Raw genomic sequence first — 17,058 nt, 5'->3', positions numbered from 1 at the left:
TTTCGGTCGCCGCTCCCTTTTGCGCTGGGAATTCGGCACAAAATCCCGTAGAGCGGCGCCGCTTGCGATGAAGTTTTATTTTTGTGTTTATCTGACTGGGGGGGGGGGATTGTTTTACGGAAAAGCTTTATCCAGGGAAGCCAAACTGTGCCTTCAGCTTCCCTAGGAGGTGGAGAAAAAGGAAAGCGAGGGGCTTCGGGCTGGGCCTGGCCCTCTTTGGCCCCCGCTTTCCTATCGCCATCGCTTCTATAATTTATTTTTTAAAAAAAAAAAAAAAAAAAAAAGGGGTTGGGTTTGTGTTGGGGTTTTTTTTGGTTTGTTTTTTTTTTTTTTTTTAAAAGGGAAGAGCAGCGCTCAGGCTGTTCCGGAGCACGTCTGGGGGTGAGGGTTGGGGGGTTCCTCTTCGATCGCTTTCTTCCCGCCCCGCATCCACCCCCCCGCATCTCCGCTCCCCGCCCAGGCCGGGGCCGGGCCCGCAGCTGCCGGGAAGGGGCGGAGCGGGGGCGGAGCGCGGGGTGCGGATGGGGGGGGAGCGGGACGCGGAGAGGGTGCGGAGCGGATCGGGCTGGGGGGGGGGGAGGTCTGGGCGTGGGGGGGTGCACGGGGGGGATCGGCGCAGTGCGGGGGTGGAGGGGAGTCGGGTTATGGGGAGGGTGCGGGGATACTGGGATCTGGGGGGGGGGCATGGGATGGGGGGATTGGGACGTGGGGGGGTGCGTAGGGAATGAGGGGGGGTGCATGGGGGATTGCGGGGGTGCGTGGGAATGAGGGGGGTATGGGGGGGTTGGGGCACTGGGGGTGTGTGGGGAGATTGGGATATGGGGGGGTGCGTGGGGAATGGGGGGGCGTGAGGGGGTGGGGGAGTTGGGGCATTAGGGGTGCGTGGGGAACGGGGGGGTGCATGAGGAGACTGGGGGGTGTGTGGGGGATGAGGGGCTGTGTGGGGTGATTGGGGGTACGTGGGGAATGGGGGGGTGTGGGGGACGGGGGGCTGTGTGGGGTGATTGGGGGTACGTGGGGAATGGGGGGGGTGTGGGGGACGGGGGGCTGTGTGGGGTGATTGGGGGTACGTGGGGAATGGGGGGGTGTGGGGGACGGGGGGCTGTGTGGGGTGATTGGGGGTACGTGGGGAATGGGGGGGTGTGGGGGACGGGGGGCTGTGTGGGGTGATTGGGGGTACGTGGGGAATGGGGGGGGTGTGGGGGACGGGGGGCTGTGTGCGGTGATTGGGGGTACGTGGGGAATGGGGGGGGTGGGGGGGACGGGGGGCTGTGTGGGGTGATTGGGGGTACGTGGGGAATGGGGGGGTGTGGGGGACGGGGGGCTGTGTGGGGTGATTGGGGGTACGTGGGGAATGGGGGGGGTGTGGGGGACGGGGGGCTGTGTGGGGTGATTGGGGGTACGTGGGGAATGGGGGGGTGTGGGGGACGGGGGGCTGTGTGGGGTGATTGGGGGTACGTGGGGAATGGGGGGGTGTGGGGGACGGGGGGCTGTGTGCGGTGATTGGGGGTACGTGGGGAATGGGGGGGGTGGGGGGGACGGGGGGCTGTGTGGGGTGATTGGGGGTACGTGGGGAATGGGGGGGGTGGGGGGGACTGGGACATTGGGGCTGGGTAGGGAATGGGGGGGCATTGGAGCACTGAGGGTGCATGGGGAAGGGGGGGGTGCGTGGGGTGATTGGGGGGGGATTGGGGCATTAGGGGTGCACGGGGAATGGGGGGGGTACATGGGGGGTCGAGGCCTGGGGTGCCACGGGCACGGGGACTTGGGGCTGGGGGCTTGGGGGCCCTGGGGGGGGGTGCAGAGCCCTTGGGGACAGCCCGGGGGGGATGGACGCCGTTTGGGGGGATGTAGGGGAGCCCCAAGGGGACAGAGGGACACGGGGACACCACGGGGGGGGGAGCACAGTGAGGACCCCGCCGAGGTCCCCGCTCTCACTCCCACCCCGTCCGCCCCGCTCAGGCCCCGGCGGGGACCCCGAGGAGGCCGCCATGTCCCGGGCCGACACCGAGGTGAGTCCTGGTCCCTCTCCCCCCATCTTGGGGGACACGAGGGCCACCCCCGCCTTTTACCAGCATTTAACCCTTTACCGTCTGCCCTCCCCACTCTGCCCGCGGCAGGGGGATGGCGGGGAGACCCCCCCGGCGCTGGGCTCCTCGCCCGTTTTCCCGCGGGAGACGCTTTTTCGGCAAGCGAGCGGGGTCACCTACCGCATCCCGGCTCTGCTCTACATCCCCGCGGCCGCCGCCTTCCTGGCCTTCGCCGAGAAGCGCTCCTCGGCCAGGGACGAGGACGCCAAGTACCTGGTGCTGCGGCGGGGCGTCCGGCACGGCTCCTCCGTCAAGGTAACCAAAAAAAAAAAAAACCAAAAAAACCAAACCTCAACCAACTTGGGCTGGAGGAACGAACCGCGACCTCCAGCCGCCACGCCGGGCGGTTTCGGGGCGCAGCGTCCCGTGGCTGAGCCCCGTTCTCCTCCTCGCCGGCAGTGGGGTCCGGTGGAGGAGCTGTCGGCCCTGGTGCTGCCCGGTCGCCGCACCATGAGCCCCTGTCCCCTCTACGACGCGAGGAGCGGCGCCATCTTCCTCTTCTGCATCTGCGTCGAGCGGGGGAAGACGGAGCGGTGCCAAATCTGGAGGGGCTGCAGCGCCGCTCGCCTTTGCTACGCCACCAGCACCGACGGCGGGCGCGGCTGGACCCCGCTACGGGACGTGACCGACGAAGCCATCGGCACCGACCTGTCCCGTTGGGCCACCTTCGCCGTGGGGCCGGGCCACGGGGTGCAGCTGGATTCGGGGCGCTTGGTCGTGCCGGCGTACGCCTATTACGTGCACGGGTGCTTGCGCGGGGCCGTGCCGCTGCCTTGCTGCACCCGGCAGCACGCCCTCGTCTTCTACAGCGACGACGGCGGGCGCCGCTGGCGCAAGGGCGCCCTGGTCGGCGGCAGGCGCACGGGCGAGTGCCAGGTAGCCGAAATCGCCGGGGGCGCTTCCCGCCGGCCCGTGCTCTACTGCAACGCCCGAGCGCCGCGGGGTTGCCGGGCCGTGACGTTCAGCGACGACTGCGGGCTGCGGTTCGAGCCGTCGGCACGGTGCACGGCGCTGGGCGAACCGCCGCGGGGTTGCCAGGGCAGCGTGGTGAGCTTCGCCGCCCCGGCCGGCACCGGGGACGCGGCGACTTGGTTGCTCTACTCCCATCCCACCGACCGGCACCGCCGGCGCGATTTGGGCATCTATCTCAACCCCTCGCCGCTGGACGGGGCGAGCTGGCGGCACCCGTGGGTGCTGCACCCGGGGCCGGCCGGTTACTCCGACCTGGCCGTCTGCCCCGCCGGCGTTTTCGGCTGCTTGTTCGAGTGCGGCACCGCCAGCGCCTGCGAGGAAATCGCCTTCTGCCTCTTCACCCTGGACACCAACGGCGGCGAGCAGAACCTCAGCGCTTCCTAAAATGGAGTAATTTTGGGGGGGGGGTCACTCCCGACCGCCAGCGGCCGGAACCGGCGCGCACGGCAACGCCGGGACCCAACCGGGACGTTTCTGATGGGCCGGAGGCTCGGCGTCGCGTAGGTTTTAATTCATTAACGCTCGGATTTTTAATCACCCGTCGGACGTTGGTGACCGGGGCGGTGTGGGGGGGGGTGGCCAGGGGGATGCTGGCGCAGCACCCGAAACGCCGCTGCTTCACCAAAAATCAGCATTTTTCACCTGGTAGCAGCGAAAAAGCAGAAAGTGCCGTTGAGAGCAGTCGGTCTTTTGGGGAAAAACCACCCCGACGTGGTGATTCAGTTAAAAATATCGGTGATTCCTGCCCCCCCGCCGCGTGGCAGAGAGCGAATTCCCCTTTTTTACCTCTTTTTATCCCTTTTTCTTCCCTTTCCTGGTTCCAGCTGGGTTTCGCCTTGGAAAAAGCACTCAAATCTTGGGTGGTTGTTGTTTTTTTTTTTTGTTTTGTTTTGTTTTTTATTCTGCTCCACAGGGGACAGGTTGTGGCATCCCAATGGTGACAGCCACCTCCTGGCCCTGTGCTGCTGCCGAATAAAATCCTCCCAAAACCAGTGAAATCCGGTCGATATTAGGGGGAAAAAAAATCCCGAGGGAGATGGCTCCTCGCGCCCATGATGTCCTCGCACCCGTGGTGTCCTCGCGCCCGTGGTGTCCTCGCGCCCGTCACCCCCGTGGCGCAGGTCAGGCCTGGCCCCTCGGTGCGGGGCTGCAGCCGCCCTGGGAGAAACCCACGTTTCCCGACGTCTCTCGGCTTTTCCTCGGGGAATTCAGCCGGTTCCAACCCCTTTTCCCCATGGAGGCCACCATGGTGGCGATGGGGTGCCACCGCAGATGGGGCACCTCAGGTTTTTCTGCCAAAAAAAAAAAAAATATATATATATATATATTTTTTTTTTTCCTAGGGTGAGAAAGCGTGGGCGGTGCTGGTGGGAACCCAGCGGGACGTCCCCCACCCATCGCCCTCACCCCACTGGGACAGGCCGGAGGGGGACAGGCAGGAGGGGGACAGCATGGAATTAGGGACAAGGGAGGATGGGGACAGGATGGGACGGGGACAAAATGGGGACAAACAGGAGGGGGACAGGCAGGATGAGGACAGGGACAGGACAGTTTGGGGACAGGATAGGATGGGGACGGCATGGAATTAGGGACCAGGGAGGATGGGGACAGGATGGGACAAGGACAAGCAGAATGGGGACGGGACAGGGTGGGGACAGACAAGAAGAGGGGATAGGATGGGATGGGGGCAGGGGACAAAATGGGGACAAACAGGAGGGGAACAGGCAGGAGGGGGACAGGACAGGGACAGGGCAGGATGGGGACGGGGAGGATGGGGACAGGACAGTTTGGGGACAGACAAGAAGGAGACAGGACAGGATGGGGACAGACAAGGGGGAGCAGAATGGGATGGGGACAGGACAAAATGGGGACAAACAGCGTGGAATTAGGGACAGGGAGGGGACAGGGACAAGTAGGATGAGGCCAGGGCAGGATGGGGACAGGCACGAGGGGGACAGGCAGGATGGGGACAGGACAAAATGGGGACAGACAAGAGGAGGGGCAGGGTGGGATGGGGCCAGGACATAAAATGGGGACAGGCAGGATGGGGACAGCATGGAATTAGGGACAAGGGAGGATGGGGACAGGATGGGACAGGGACGAGCAGAATGAGGACAGGACAGGATGGGGAGAGGGGACAAAATGGGGACAAACAGGAGGGGAACAGGCAGGAGGGGGACAGGGCAGGGACAGGGCAGGATGGGGACAGGACAATTTGGGGACAGACAAGAACGGGACAGAAAGAGTGGGGACGGGACAGGATGGGGACAGACAAGAGGGGGGGCAGGATGGGATGGGGACAGGGGCCAACGTGGGGACAGACGGGATGGGGACAGGCAGGAGGGGGACAGCGTGGAATTAGGGACAGGGAGGATGGGACAGGGACGAGCAGAGTGGGGACGGGACAGGATGGGACAGGGCAGGATGGGAAGGATGGGGACAGGACAGTTTGGGGACAGACAAGAAGGGGACAGGGAGATGGGGACAGCGTGGAACTAGGGACAGGGGGGATGGGGACAGGCAGGAGGGGGACAGCGTGGAACTAGGGACAGGGGGGATGGGGACAGGCAGGAGGGGGACAGCGTGGAACTAGGGACAGGGGGGATGGGGACAGGCAGGAGGGGGACAGCGTGGAACTAGGGACAGGGGGGATGGGGACAGGCAGGAGGGGGACAGCATGGAATTAGGGACACGGGGGATGGGGACAGGCAGGAGGGGGACAGCGTGGAATTAGGGACACGGGGGATGGGGACAGGCAGGAGGGGGACAGCGTGGAATTAGGGACAGGGAGGGCGGGGACAGGAGGGGACAGGGACGAGCAGAACGGGGACGGGACAGGGAGGGTGGGGGACGGGATGGGATGGGGACAGGGGACAAAATGGGGACAACCGGGATGGGGACGGGCAGGATGGGGACCAGCACCACCCCCCAAGCCAGCGTGGCGGATCCAGCCCCCCCTCACCCCCCCCTTCCCCCCCACCCAAGGCGGGGCCTCCCCGCGCCTCCTCCCTCCCCCCCAACCCCCCCCCGTCCCCTCCCGACGGCGGCGGCGGCGGCCGGATGCGGGGGTTGGGGGTGCTGGGGGTGCTGGGGGTGCTGGGGGCGCTGTTCCCCCCCCCCGGCCCGGCCGAGACCTACACGGCGGTGCTGAGCGTGCGGCGGGCGCTAGGACCCGAGGGCCGCCTGCTCCGCCGGCTGCGCGCCTACCTGCGCCTCGAGAGCGCGCGCCTGCGCCGCCTCGCCAGGTACCGGTCACCCCGCGGCGCGGTCACGCGTGGGCGCTGCCACGCAGCCCCGGGAGCATCCCACCCCCCAACCCGCACAGGCACCCGCGGGGGTGCGTGCCGGCCTGGTAGGGAGGGGGTAACTCAGCCCACCCCCCCCCACCCCGCCCCAGCACCCAATTTTTGGGGGGTGCGCGACAATGGGAGCGTGGGGCGGCGTGGGTGGGGAGCGCGGCCCGGTCGCTGCCCACGCTCCCCCCACAACCGTGTTCCAGGAGGGAGGGAGTTGGGTTCACCCCCCCAAAACCTGGGCTGGGGACTAGGGGCGTGGGTGACGGCGTCCCCCGGGCGCGGGGCATCCCCACCCGGGATGGGGGGCGTGGGTGACGGCGTCCCCAAGGGACAACCCATCCCCACATACCCACCAGGGATGGGGGACGTGGGTCACAGCGTCCCCAAGGGACAACCCATCCCCACGTACCCACCAGGGATGGGGGACGTGGGTCACAGCGTCCCCAAGGGACAACCCATCCTCACCAGACTCCGGACCCCACCCCAGGGGTGTCACCACCCAGGACCACCACTCCAAGTGTCACCCAGTGGGTACCTCGTAGGTTTTACGAGAAGGTCCAGGCGCTGCACCAGGACCCCAAGGCCTCGGTGGACAACCCCTTGTTGGCCTTCGGCCTCATCAAGCGGCTTCACTCCGACTGGCCCAACATCGTCTACAGCGACGAGGCCACCGAGAACATCCAGGGTATGGGGTGGGGTGGCTCGGCTGTGTGTCCCCTGTGTCACCCGGGGAGAGCCGGGGGGTGATGGGGAGTGGGTGGAGGAGCAGGAGAACGGGTGGAGGAGAAGGAGAACGGGTGGAGGAGAAGGAGAATGGGTGGAGGAGAAGGAGGATGGGTGGAGGAGCGAGAGGATGGGTGGAGGAGCAGAGGAATGGATGGAGGAGCCAGAGAACAGATGAAGAAGCAGGAGCATGGGTGGAGGAGCAGGAGAACAGGTGGAGGAGAAGGAGAACAGGTGGAGAAGCAGGGGAACAGGTGGAGGAGCAGGAGAACAAATGGAGGAGCAGGAGAACAGGTGGAGGAGTGGGAGAACAAATGGAGGAGCAGGAGAAGAGGTGGAGGAGTGGGAGAACAAATGGAGGAGCAGGAGAACGGGTGGAGGAGCGGGAGAACAAATGGAGAAGCAGGAGAACAGGTGGAGAAGCAGGAGAACGGGTGGAGGAGCGGGAGAACGGGCGGAGGAGCAGAGGAATGGGTGGAGGAGCAGAGGAACGGGCGGAGGAGCAGAGGAATGGGTGGAGGAGCAGCATGTGAGGTTCCTGGAGGTGGAGAAGACCTGATAAATGCAATTGCACCCCAAAATCTCATTAATCCCCTCCCCCCCGCACCCTGTTCCCCCCACCAGCGCTCCGTGCCGGCTTCAAGGAGGTGGAGCAGGAGCTGCCCGGAGCCGAGGACCTGGATGGGGCAGCCCGGGCGCTGATGCGGCTGCAGGACGTCTACGCGCTCAGCGTCAAGGGCATGGCCAACGGCGTCTTCCAGCGAGCCGGCGCCGGCCACCCGCCCCTCTACAGCCCCGGCCGGCGCGTCTCCCTCTCCGCCGACGACTGCTTCCACGTGGGAAAGGTGAGGGCGAGCCCCGTCACCCCCCCATAAAGATTTTCCAGCCTGGGATGTTGCTTCCGTAGGGATGGACATCGGTTTTGGGGTTGGCTCCTGCCCGGGGGTAAAAGTGTCAGAGCGTGGGGTGGGATGGGATGGGATGGGATGGCATGGGATGGGATGGGATGGGATGGAATGGAATGAGATGGGATGAGATGGGACGTGATGAGATGGGACATGATGGGATGGAATGAGATAGGATGGGATGGGATGAGAGGATGGGATGGGATGGGATGGGATGGGATGGAGGTGCAGATAGAGATGGAGATGAAGATGATGGACATGGAGATGAAGATGGAGATGGAAATGGGGATGGAGAGGATGAATGGGACAGGGAAGGAAGGGATGGGACAGGATGGGGATGGGATGGCATGGGATGGGATGAGATGGAGGTGCAGGTGGAGAAGGAGATGAAGATGATGGAAATGGAGATGGAGTTGGAAATTGAAATGGGGATGGAGCAGGACGGATGGAACAGGAAAGGAAGGGATAGGACAGGATGGAAATGGCATGGGAGGGAATGGGAATAGGAAAGCAACAGGATGACCTTTAAAGGTCCTTTCCCACCCAAACTATTCCATGATTCTAGGATGTGATGGGACAGGATGGGCGGGAATTGCGATGGGATGGCATGGCATGGGGACAGAATGGGATGGGGATGGGACAGAATGGGATGTGATGGGACAGGACAGGATGGGACAAGGTAGGGATGGGATGGGAGGGGATGGGGGTGGAATTGGGATGAAGATGGTGATAGGACGGGATGAGAAGGGATGGGATGGTCAGGAGGAGATATGGGTGGGGATGGGATGGAATGGGGCGGTACGGGAGGGGAGGGGATGGGATGGGACGGGTGGGGATGGGCCGCAGGCCAGGCTGGCCCAGCCGGCGGGTCCGGGCTGCGCGCTGCCTCGCAGGTGGCCTACGACATGGGCGACTACTACCACTCCATCGCGTGGCTGGAGGAGGCCGTCGACCTCTTCCGCCTCTCCTACGGCAGCTGGAACCCCGAGGACCGGAGCAGCTTGGAGGATGCTCTGGACCATCTCGCCTTCTCCTACTTCATGGTACGGCTGCGAGTCCCATCCCAGTCACCCCAGTGCCCGGTGGAGCTGAACCGTGGACAGGGGGATGCTCACGGGCTCTCCGCTCCCCTCATCCAGGCTGGAAACATCTCCCACGCCTTGACGCTCTCCAGGGAGTTTCTCCACTATGGTAGGTGGCGCAGGAGAAGGGGAGAGGTTTTGGGTTGTCCCCATCATCTGTGCATGGCACCAGCCTCCCTCACCCCATTTCTTGCCCCCACGTGGGGTAATTCTCCAGGGACTGGGGGGTGATGGGGACGTGGCGTTTCGGGTGACACCAGCTCTCCGGCAGACCCCAGTAACCGAAGGGTGGTGAAGAACGTGGCCAAGTATGAGAAGCTGCTGGAGACGGGGAGGGCGGCGAGCGCCGAACCCCTGCGACGCCCCAACGGCACCCGCCTGCAGAGCCGCGACGCCTACGAGGAGCTGTGCCAGCGCCCGGCAGGGCAGGTGGGACTGACGGGGTGGGTCCCATGGTCCCCCACCCCACCGCTGTCCCCCCTCTCACGCCCTCCTCGGTCCTCTCTCTCCCCAGTTGGCCCCCGAGCGTCTCCCACACCTCGGCTGCTCCTACGAGACCAACGGCAGCCCCTACCTCCTTCTCCAACCCGCCAAGAAGGAGATGGTCCAGATCCGACCCTACGTGGCTTTGTACCACGACTTCATCAGCGACGCCGAGGCCGAGACCATCAAAGGGTTGGCAGGGCCCTGGGTGAGCTGGCCGCGTCCCCAGGGGTGTCCATCTCCTGGAGGAAGGTGCCCCAAGAGCTGGTGGTCTAGGGTGGACCACCGTGGGCATGCAGATATAGGAGGGGTTTTAAGCTGGGGCTTAGCCAAACCCTTCTTCAGCGAGACCATGGTGGGGGGATAAGCCCAGCTTAGCTCCACCTGAGCCCCTCGAAAGATTCTGGGGTGAAACCAGGTCCATGCATGCACCTCAACCCCTTCCCAGCCAGGTTTGGCTTGGTGACACCCAACCACGTCGGATCCACCTGCCGTCACTGCTTCCACCACCCTGGTGGGACATCTTTGGGTGGGGGTGTTTGGCAACCAGCTGGTACAAACCCACCAGTTTGGACCCCGACTGGGGTCCCTGCTTGGTGTGGGGGGGGTCCGCGTCTGCAGCAACATCCCTCCCCACCATGTGTCCTCCAGCTGCAGAGGTCCGTGGTCGCCTCTGGGGAGAAGCAGCAGAAAGCCGAGTACCGGATAAGCAAGAGGTAGAAGCCACCCCATCCCTTGTCCCCCAGCCAGCGGGACCACCATGGCCCCATTGCCACCACCAAGGTGGCAGTGAAGCCATGCTGGGGAGGCTTGGGTCCTCCACACCCAGCCCACCCATGCGTGAATTCGGGTTGGGGTACTGAAGGTGGGGTGCTCCCGCAGCGCCTGGTTGAAGGACACGGCCGACCCGGTGGTGCGGGTGTTGGAGCAGCGCATTGCCGCCGTCACCGGCCTGGATCTGCGGCCACCCTACGCCGAGTACCTGCAGGTGGTCAACTATGGGTTGGGAGGCCACTACGAGCCACACTTCGACCACGCCACGGTCAGGGAGCTGCTTAGGTGGTCACAGGGTGGTCACGGGGTGGTTCCTGTGTGCTCTTGGGGTGATGCTGGGATGGTTCCTGGGGTGGTCTCTCAGATGGTCACCAGGGTGGTCCCTGGGCTGGTCCCTCAGATGTTCCTGGAGGTCCTCCCCTGTAGTGATCCCTGGGTTGGTGACCAGGAAGGGTCCCTGGGGTGGTCCTTGGGGTGTGTGGTCTCTGGGCTGGTCCCTCAGATGTTCCTGGAGGTGATCCCTGGGATGGTGATCAGTAGGGGTCCCTGGGGTGGTCCTTGGGTTGGTTCCCGGGGTGGTTCCCAGGGTGGGTGGTCCCTGGGCTGGTCCCTCAGATGTTCCTGGAGGTGGTCTCCCATAGTGATCCCTGAGATGGTGACCAGGAGGGGTCCCTGGGGTGGGCCTTTGTGTGGTTCACAGGGTGGGTGGCCTCTGGGATGGTCCGTCAGATGTTCCTGGAGGTGATCCCTGGGATGATGCCCAGGAGGGGTTCCTGGGGTGGTCATTGGGCTGGTGGACTGACTGTCCCCACCCCCTCGCTCTTGGGGCAGTCCAGGAAGAGCCCCCTTTACAGAATGAAGTCGGGCAACAGGATCGCCACCGTCATGATCTACGTGAGTCCTCCCTTCTTTCCAGGCCCGGAGAGATCGCACCTGCACAGTCATCAGTAGGGTTCAGAGTGAACGGGGTTGGAGCTGGGAGGTTCTGTGCCTCAGTTTCCCCGTGCAAAGCAGCCCTGTCACAGGGGGAGGGGAACGGGGGGTTGCAGCTCATATTTTCGCTCCTTTTCCAGCTGAGCGCGGTGGAGGCCGGCGGCTCCACCGCCTTCATCTACGGCAACTTCAGCGTGCCCGTGGTTAAGGTGAGGGTGCCAAACCTCAACCCCAGGGCTTCCACCTCTGGTTTGGGGTGCCAAACCTCAGTTCCGGTGCTCTCAGCTCTGTTTTGGGGTTCCAAACCCCAACCCTGGGGCTCCCGTCCATGTTTTGGGATGCCAAAATCCAGTCTTGGGGTTCCCAGCTCTATTTTGGGGCGACAAACCCAAGCCACGGGGCTCCTGGCTCCCCTGAGGGGGTGTCAAACTCCGATCCCACAGCTCCCAGCTCTATTTTGGGGTGCCAAACCCCAACCCCAGGGCCCCCAGCTCTGTTTTGGGGTGCCAAACCCCAACCCCAGTGCTCTGAGCTCTGTTTTAGGGGTTCCAGGCCCCAACCCTTGGGCTCCTGCCCATTTTGGGGTTCCAAACCCCAACCCCAGGGCCCCCAGCTCTATTTTGGGGTGCCAAACCCTGATTCTGAGGCTCCCAGCTCTGGTTTAGGGGTGTCAAACCTCAACCCCAGGGCTCCCAGGTCTATTTTGGGGTGCCAAACCCCAACCCCACAGCTCCCAGCTCTGGTTTAGGGGTGTCAAACCCCAACCTCAGGGCTCCCAGCTCTATTTTGAGGTTCCAAACCCAAGCCACGGGGCTCTTGGCTCCCTTTGAGGGGTTCCAAACCCCAATCCCACAGCTCCCAGCTCTGTTTTGGGGTGCCAAACCCCAATTCTGGGCATCCTGGCTCAGGTTTGGGGTGTCAAACCCCAACCCCAGGCCTCCCAGCTCTGGTTTAGGGGTGCCAAACCCCAATTCTGAGGCTCCCAGCTCTGTTTCGGGGTGCCAAACCCCAACCCCAGGGCTCCCAGCTTTATTTTGGGGTGCCAAACCCCAATTCCGAGGCTCTCAGCTCTGGTTTAGGGGTGCCAAACCCCAATTCCGAGGCTCCCAGCTCAATTTTGGGGTGCCAAACCCCAATTCCGAGGCTCCCAGCTCTGTTTCGGGGTGCCAAACCCCTCTGTGCTCCGCAGAACGCGGCTCTCTTCTGGTGGAACCTGCGGAGGAACGGGGACGGCGACGGGGACACCCTGCACGCCGGCTGCCCCGTCCTGGCTGGGGACAAGTGGGGTGAGAGACGGTGCCCCGCGTCACCCTGGGGTGACACGGATTTGGGGGAGCAGCTCTGCCGGCGGGGAGGCGAGGGTGGCTGGGAACCCAGAAAAATCCTGGATAACAGGGAAAAAATACGGCACCGATACCGCAGCGGGGCCGGAGAGGGGGATGGAGGCACAGGGGGGTCCTTGTCCTTGTCCCTTCCAGTGGCGAATAAGTGGATCCACGAGCACGGGCAGGAGTTTCGGCGGCCGTGCGGCGCGCGCCCCCAAGACTGAGCCGCCGGGGGCTCGAGGACGTGGCACCCGTGGGTGGCACAGCCACCCCAGCGCAGCGCGGCCCCGAGGCTGCCAGCAAGAGGAGGGAGGGCAGGGGGCGGCAGGGGTGCGGGGTGTTGGGGGGGGGGTGGCACTTGCTCAGCTGTGGCTGGATTTGGTGAAAATAAAGCGAAAAGACACAAAAGTGGAGTCTGGGGGAAATTCCTTGACGATGTGGAGGTGTCTGTGTCCCCCCACATCCCCGGCCGGGACCCTAAATGCACCCTCAAGGCCCCGCCTCCAGCCCTAGATGTAAAGCCTCTCTGCTAAAAGTACTGGCAGGTAGCGACATGGCACCGTTACGGTCATCAGTAGGCTTCAGAGTGAACGGAAGAGACGTACAGGATCGGAGGAAAGACCGCGTGCTATCCTTACTCAAATAAACCTGCCGCAGCGCCTGCCTGCATCTCGGGCCCGATCCCGCAGCCCCACGCTCCGCTCTTGGCCCAGCAACAGCGCCGGTCCCCCCTCTTCCGCACCCCTGAATTTTATTTTCTGCAGGGCAGGTGCTGTAAGAGGGAACCTCGGGGAGAGAGCAGGCAGCCGCTGCCTTCCAGCCGCCCCGGCCCGCAGCCTGCCCGCGCACGCGCGAGCGTCGCTCCCCTGAGGCCCCGCAGACAAGCTCCCTTTCTCCAGCCCGACCGCAGCACCTGCGTGACTGGAAGGCAAAAAAAACCAAAAAAAAAAAATTAAAAAAAAAAATTAAAAAAGAAGAGGCAGCAGGGCTCCCCCGCAGCGCCCGGAGATCGGGCAGGGAGCACACGCCGCTCTCCCTGGCCCCTTGGGACGGGGGACAGCTGGGACGAAGCGAGGGTCAAAAGCTGGAGGACACATCGCATCGAAATTCCCCGACTCCGCGTCCATCCAGCCTCAGCTACGCGACGCTTGGATGGATTAAAATCCTCCCGGCTGGAGAGGCTCCATAGGGGGTTCCAGCCTCTTCGGTAGCTGGAAGGTAAAGGATAAAAATCAGGGAGGGGGATAAAAACACTAGGCAGAGCTCTCCCAGGGCTCTCCTGCTCGTTTTGGGTTCAAAAATGTGCATTTCTCACTCCGGGGCCGTTGATCCGGCTCTGGATTAACCCTTCTGCGGGGGAAGAGCAGGAACGGGAGCACCGGGAAGGTGCTACAAGAGCTCTGTGAAACCTCCCTGACCGGAAAAGTCTGGAAAATTTCAGAGCAAGTTTTCCCCGATTCCACCTGGGCACTCAGGGTACGGGACGCCAGCGGGAGGGAAAGGAGCAGCTCCCAGCGCAGGCTTTTCACAAACGCTTTATTCGGAGGCGAGAGGCACAGACGCGGAACAAGACACGGACAGGATCGGGCTGACGGGGGACACAGCGCGGGCTCCGGAAAACCGACACACACACACACACCATTTTCCATTTGGAAACAGCAGCACACGGTGAGAGGTCACCCCACCGGTTTGGGAAAGCTCGGCCTAAGCCAGGCCAGGTTTGGGCAACAACGGGCGGTTTCAGGCTGCGAGCGGAGCGCCGGGTTCAGAAACGAGCGTCAGAATGCACCAGGGCCCAGTTTTCCTGCAAACGGCAACCCATAAACTATTTCTGGGGTGGCACCTGAAGATCTAAGGTCTGGATTTTCAGGAGGGTTGAGCACCAGTTCAAACCAGTGAACGGCCAGTTACCAGACACCTCTGGAGATCTCTCCTCCCGGGCCGTTCCTGCCCCAGCGCGGTATTTACTGGGCTACTGGTGTCACCAATGGGATCTGTCACCCCACCACCACCTCCTGACTGGGAGCTCAGTGTAGAAGTCACTCCCTGCTTTACTGTAGTGGGGTTTTTGTTTGTTTTTTTTTTTTCTTTTTTTTTTTTTCCAGAGGGCATCCCAGTTGCACAGCAGTGACCTCCAGCCGCAATAAGCATCGGTATTTTTAATTGGCTTTGGCATCACCTCCCGCTCGCTCCACATCTGGACCGTGGACAAAAAAAAAAAAAAAAAAAAAAAAAAAAGACAAAGCTAAAAAAGAAAAAGCGAGCTCCTTACAGCAAGGCGACTCGGCAACCGCTTCACCACCAAACGCCCGCGGCTGCGCGCATCCATCGCCCCAACAGCGTCCTCAGAACTCCAGCACGGAGGCACCGCGCTGGCTTTCGCAGGATCTGTACTCATCAAAGCAAAACCACGTGCGCTCTGGCAAGAGAGGAAGTGTCTTTTTCCAAGAATCGCAACGCTCCTGGAATCCACAGCTCACCCGGGGGTTTGTTCGGCGCGCAGAACCCGGGAGCTGGCAAAACCCATCCTGGGTCTGAACTGAAAAATTTAAGGAGTGAGCCCTGCAACAAAGCAGCCTCCCAAACTGCAGATTCCGCGCCCGCCAAGCCTTGGAATTTTCCATTGGGAAAAGTTTCCACCGCTCCTCAGTCCAATAACTGGAACAAAAGCAAGAGAGATTTTCTAAATAATCAACAGCGCCAGCGCGAAGCCAGCATCCTTTCCGCCCAGCCAGCCGCCTCCTGGGTTATCTGCTTTGACCCAGAGACAGACAGTGCCGGAAAAATGCCGCGAGAAGCCGGTCATTCCGGGAGGGATTTGCTAGCTGGCCCCGTTTTTCATGAGCCAAAGGGAACATTTCTTCTCTCGTGCGATTATTTGGCCATGATCCGCGCCATCTCTCACCCAAACACCGTTCATCTCTGCCTGCAGCTCCTCGAAAAGGGAAACTGCAGCAGGAGCATTCCTATTTTACAGGCAGAAGTGCAATCTCAAAAACACACGCGGCTCGACGCGGCCGCAAGAAATTCCCCCTCCCCCCAGCCACCCGCTCTCCCTGCCATTCCCTTTTTTTTTTTTTTTGGAAGCCAGCACTACGTGAGTCCCTGAAGGGCTGCCTGCCCTGCGGAAGTCGGGACTGAGAGCTTGGCACGGAGCGAGGCCACGTGAAACAGGCTGTTGAAATATTTATTTTTTTCCACTCACTTCTCAAATGTTAACAACAAAATAGAATTCTGGGGAGCCCACAGGATTCAGAAACAGTCATTCGTTTTCCAGCGGTGCTTCTACAGAATACAAAACCCATTTCCTTTTGCTTTCCATGGAGTTTTCTTGGTGGTTTTTTTTTTTTTTTATAATATCTCACAGACCGTAAAAGCAAATGAAAGGGACAACACGAGAGGCAAACGCAAGGAGTTACCGCAACGAATCACTCGAAGCCAGATCCTCCCAAGTTACTTCAGCGCGGAGGAACGCGACTCTACCGAGCTCATTCACGAGTATGACGACACGCTTAACGATCCCGTGACGTGAGACGCCGGACACGCGCTGTTATTTCCGTCTCTAACGATCTGAACGCAGGAGTCGGCCGGAAAGGACCGAGAATTTTGCCAATTTTCAGGTGACAGCTGGGGAAAGCGCTGCTTCCCATCTCAACTACCGAAGATCCATCAGCAGCTAAAGCAGGGGCGGACGTTACAGCAAGGTGACAGTAAATTAATGCAATAATTAACACGGTGACTTACGGAGGGAAGCGCCAGGAGCCGGCATTTGCTCTTTTAACACCTGAGCGCCAACGGCCAAAGTGCCAGGAGAGGGAAGAGCTCTCTGGAACGAAGCTTTTTTGTCTCCGATTCAGGCATTTCCCACCCCGACGGGTCGGGGAAGGGACACAGAGCGAATCGCAGCTCCCAAACCGGGCCAACAACGGAACTCTGCCTCAGGAAAACAGCGTTAAAATACTGCTTTCATCATACAGCATCAACGGGTTACGGACACAAAGCCAAAAAAAAAAAAAAAATTCAGACATCCACCAGCAAAATATTGAGGAAAACTGCTCCAAAACGTGGCTGCTCTTACGCTGAAGAGTGATTCTTAGGTGAAAGCAATGTGACGAGCTGTCTGTGGACAACTGAACCCTGAAGAAAAGCTCTCCGTGTAACTACTGCACTGACATGGAAACATGGAAGGCAGGCAGTGAGACCATCTGGGAAGCGACAGCGAAAACCAGGTCTTTCCTCCAGTACCGGGGGGAGCGCAACGCAGCGGCAGCTCCCTACACCTCCGCGTCAACACCAGCGGGACGGACTCCAAGCTCTTCCAGGGTTCTGTCTGCTGTGCTTTTTGCACTTTCTTTTTCATCCAAAAGGCGCTGATCTCTGCTCAGCTGCGTGCAGCAGCTACGAGAAGGGAAGTACAAACCCATTCCAACGGCCGAAGAGGCAAGCTGCCTGTTGGCCACGTCGTTACTGCTGCT

The 17,058-nt window shown here is 61.9% G+C and overlaps 2 protein-coding genes across 2 annotated transcripts; both read left to right on the top strand.

Moving 5' to 3' along the window:
• The first annotated feature begins 1,961 nt into the window (after positions 1–1,961).
• On the top strand, positions 1,962–3,577 carry NEU3 (neuraminidase 3). The gene is made up of 3 exons (XM_086743223.1): positions 1,962–2,012; positions 2,121–2,345; positions 2,490–3,577. Exons 1-3 carry the CDS (start codon positions 1,992–1,994, stop codon positions 3,444–3,446), a joined length of 1,203 nt encoding a protein of 400 aa, XP_086599349.1. The 5' UTR covers positions 1,962–1,991; the 3' UTR covers positions 3,447–3,577.
• Positions 3,578–4,114: 537 nt separating this feature from the next.
• P4HA3 (prolyl 4-hydroxylase subunit alpha 3) lies at positions 4,115–12,875 on the top strand. The gene is made up of 14 exons (XM_086760976.1): positions 4,115–4,183; positions 6,048–6,307; positions 6,901–7,043; positions 7,706–7,926; positions 8,880–9,029; positions 9,126–9,177; positions 9,340–9,497; positions 9,583–9,759; positions 10,203–10,267; positions 10,434–10,593; positions 11,157–11,219; positions 11,399–11,467; positions 12,448–12,544; positions 12,737–12,875. Exons 1-14 carry the CDS (start codon positions 4,115–4,117, stop codon positions 12,805–12,807), a joined length of 1,755 nt encoding a protein of 584 aa, XP_086617102.1. The 3' UTR covers positions 12,808–12,875.
• Positions 12,876–17,058: the final 4,183 nt, after the last annotated feature.

Source organism: Chlamydotis macqueenii, chromosome 1, assembly GCF_036417535.1.
Source record: "Chlamydotis macqueenii isolate bChlMac1 chromosome 1, bChlMac1.mat, whole genome shotgun sequence".
Classification (NCBI taxonomy): domain Eukaryota; kingdom Metazoa; phylum Chordata; class Aves; order Otidiformes; family Otididae; genus Chlamydotis; species Chlamydotis macqueenii.
This window is presented reverse-complemented; position numbering and strand designations above follow the sequence as displayed.

What these genes read in the sequence shown, in the direction of transcription:
- NEU3 (XM_086743223.1), top strand. Translation starts at nt 1,992, where the DNA reads ATGTCCCGGGCCGACACCGAG. An exon ending in TGTCCCGGGCCGACACCGAG is followed by an intron (nt 2,013 to 2,120) that starts GTGAGTCCTGGT and finishes TGCCCGCGGCAG; the next exon opens with GGGGATGGCGGGGAGACCCC. An exon ending in GGCACGGCTCCTCCGTCAAG is followed by an intron (nt 2,346 to 2,489) that starts GTAACCAAAAAA and finishes CCTCGCCGGCAG; the next exon opens with TGGGGTCCGGTGGAGGAGCT.
- P4HA3 (XM_086760976.1), top strand. Translation starts at nt 4,115, where the DNA reads ATGATGTCCTCGCACCCGTGGTGTCCTCGCGCCCGTGGTGTCCTCGCG. An exon ending in ACTGCTTCCACGTGGGAAAG is followed by an intron (nt 7,927 to 8,879) that starts GTGAGGGCGAGC and finishes GCTGCCTCGCAG; the next exon opens with GTGGCCTACGACATGGGCGA. An exon ending in TCGCCACCGTCATGATCTAC is followed by an intron (nt 11,220 to 11,398) that starts GTGAGTCCTCCC and finishes CTCCTTTTCCAG; the next exon opens with CTGAGCGCGGTGGAGGCCGG.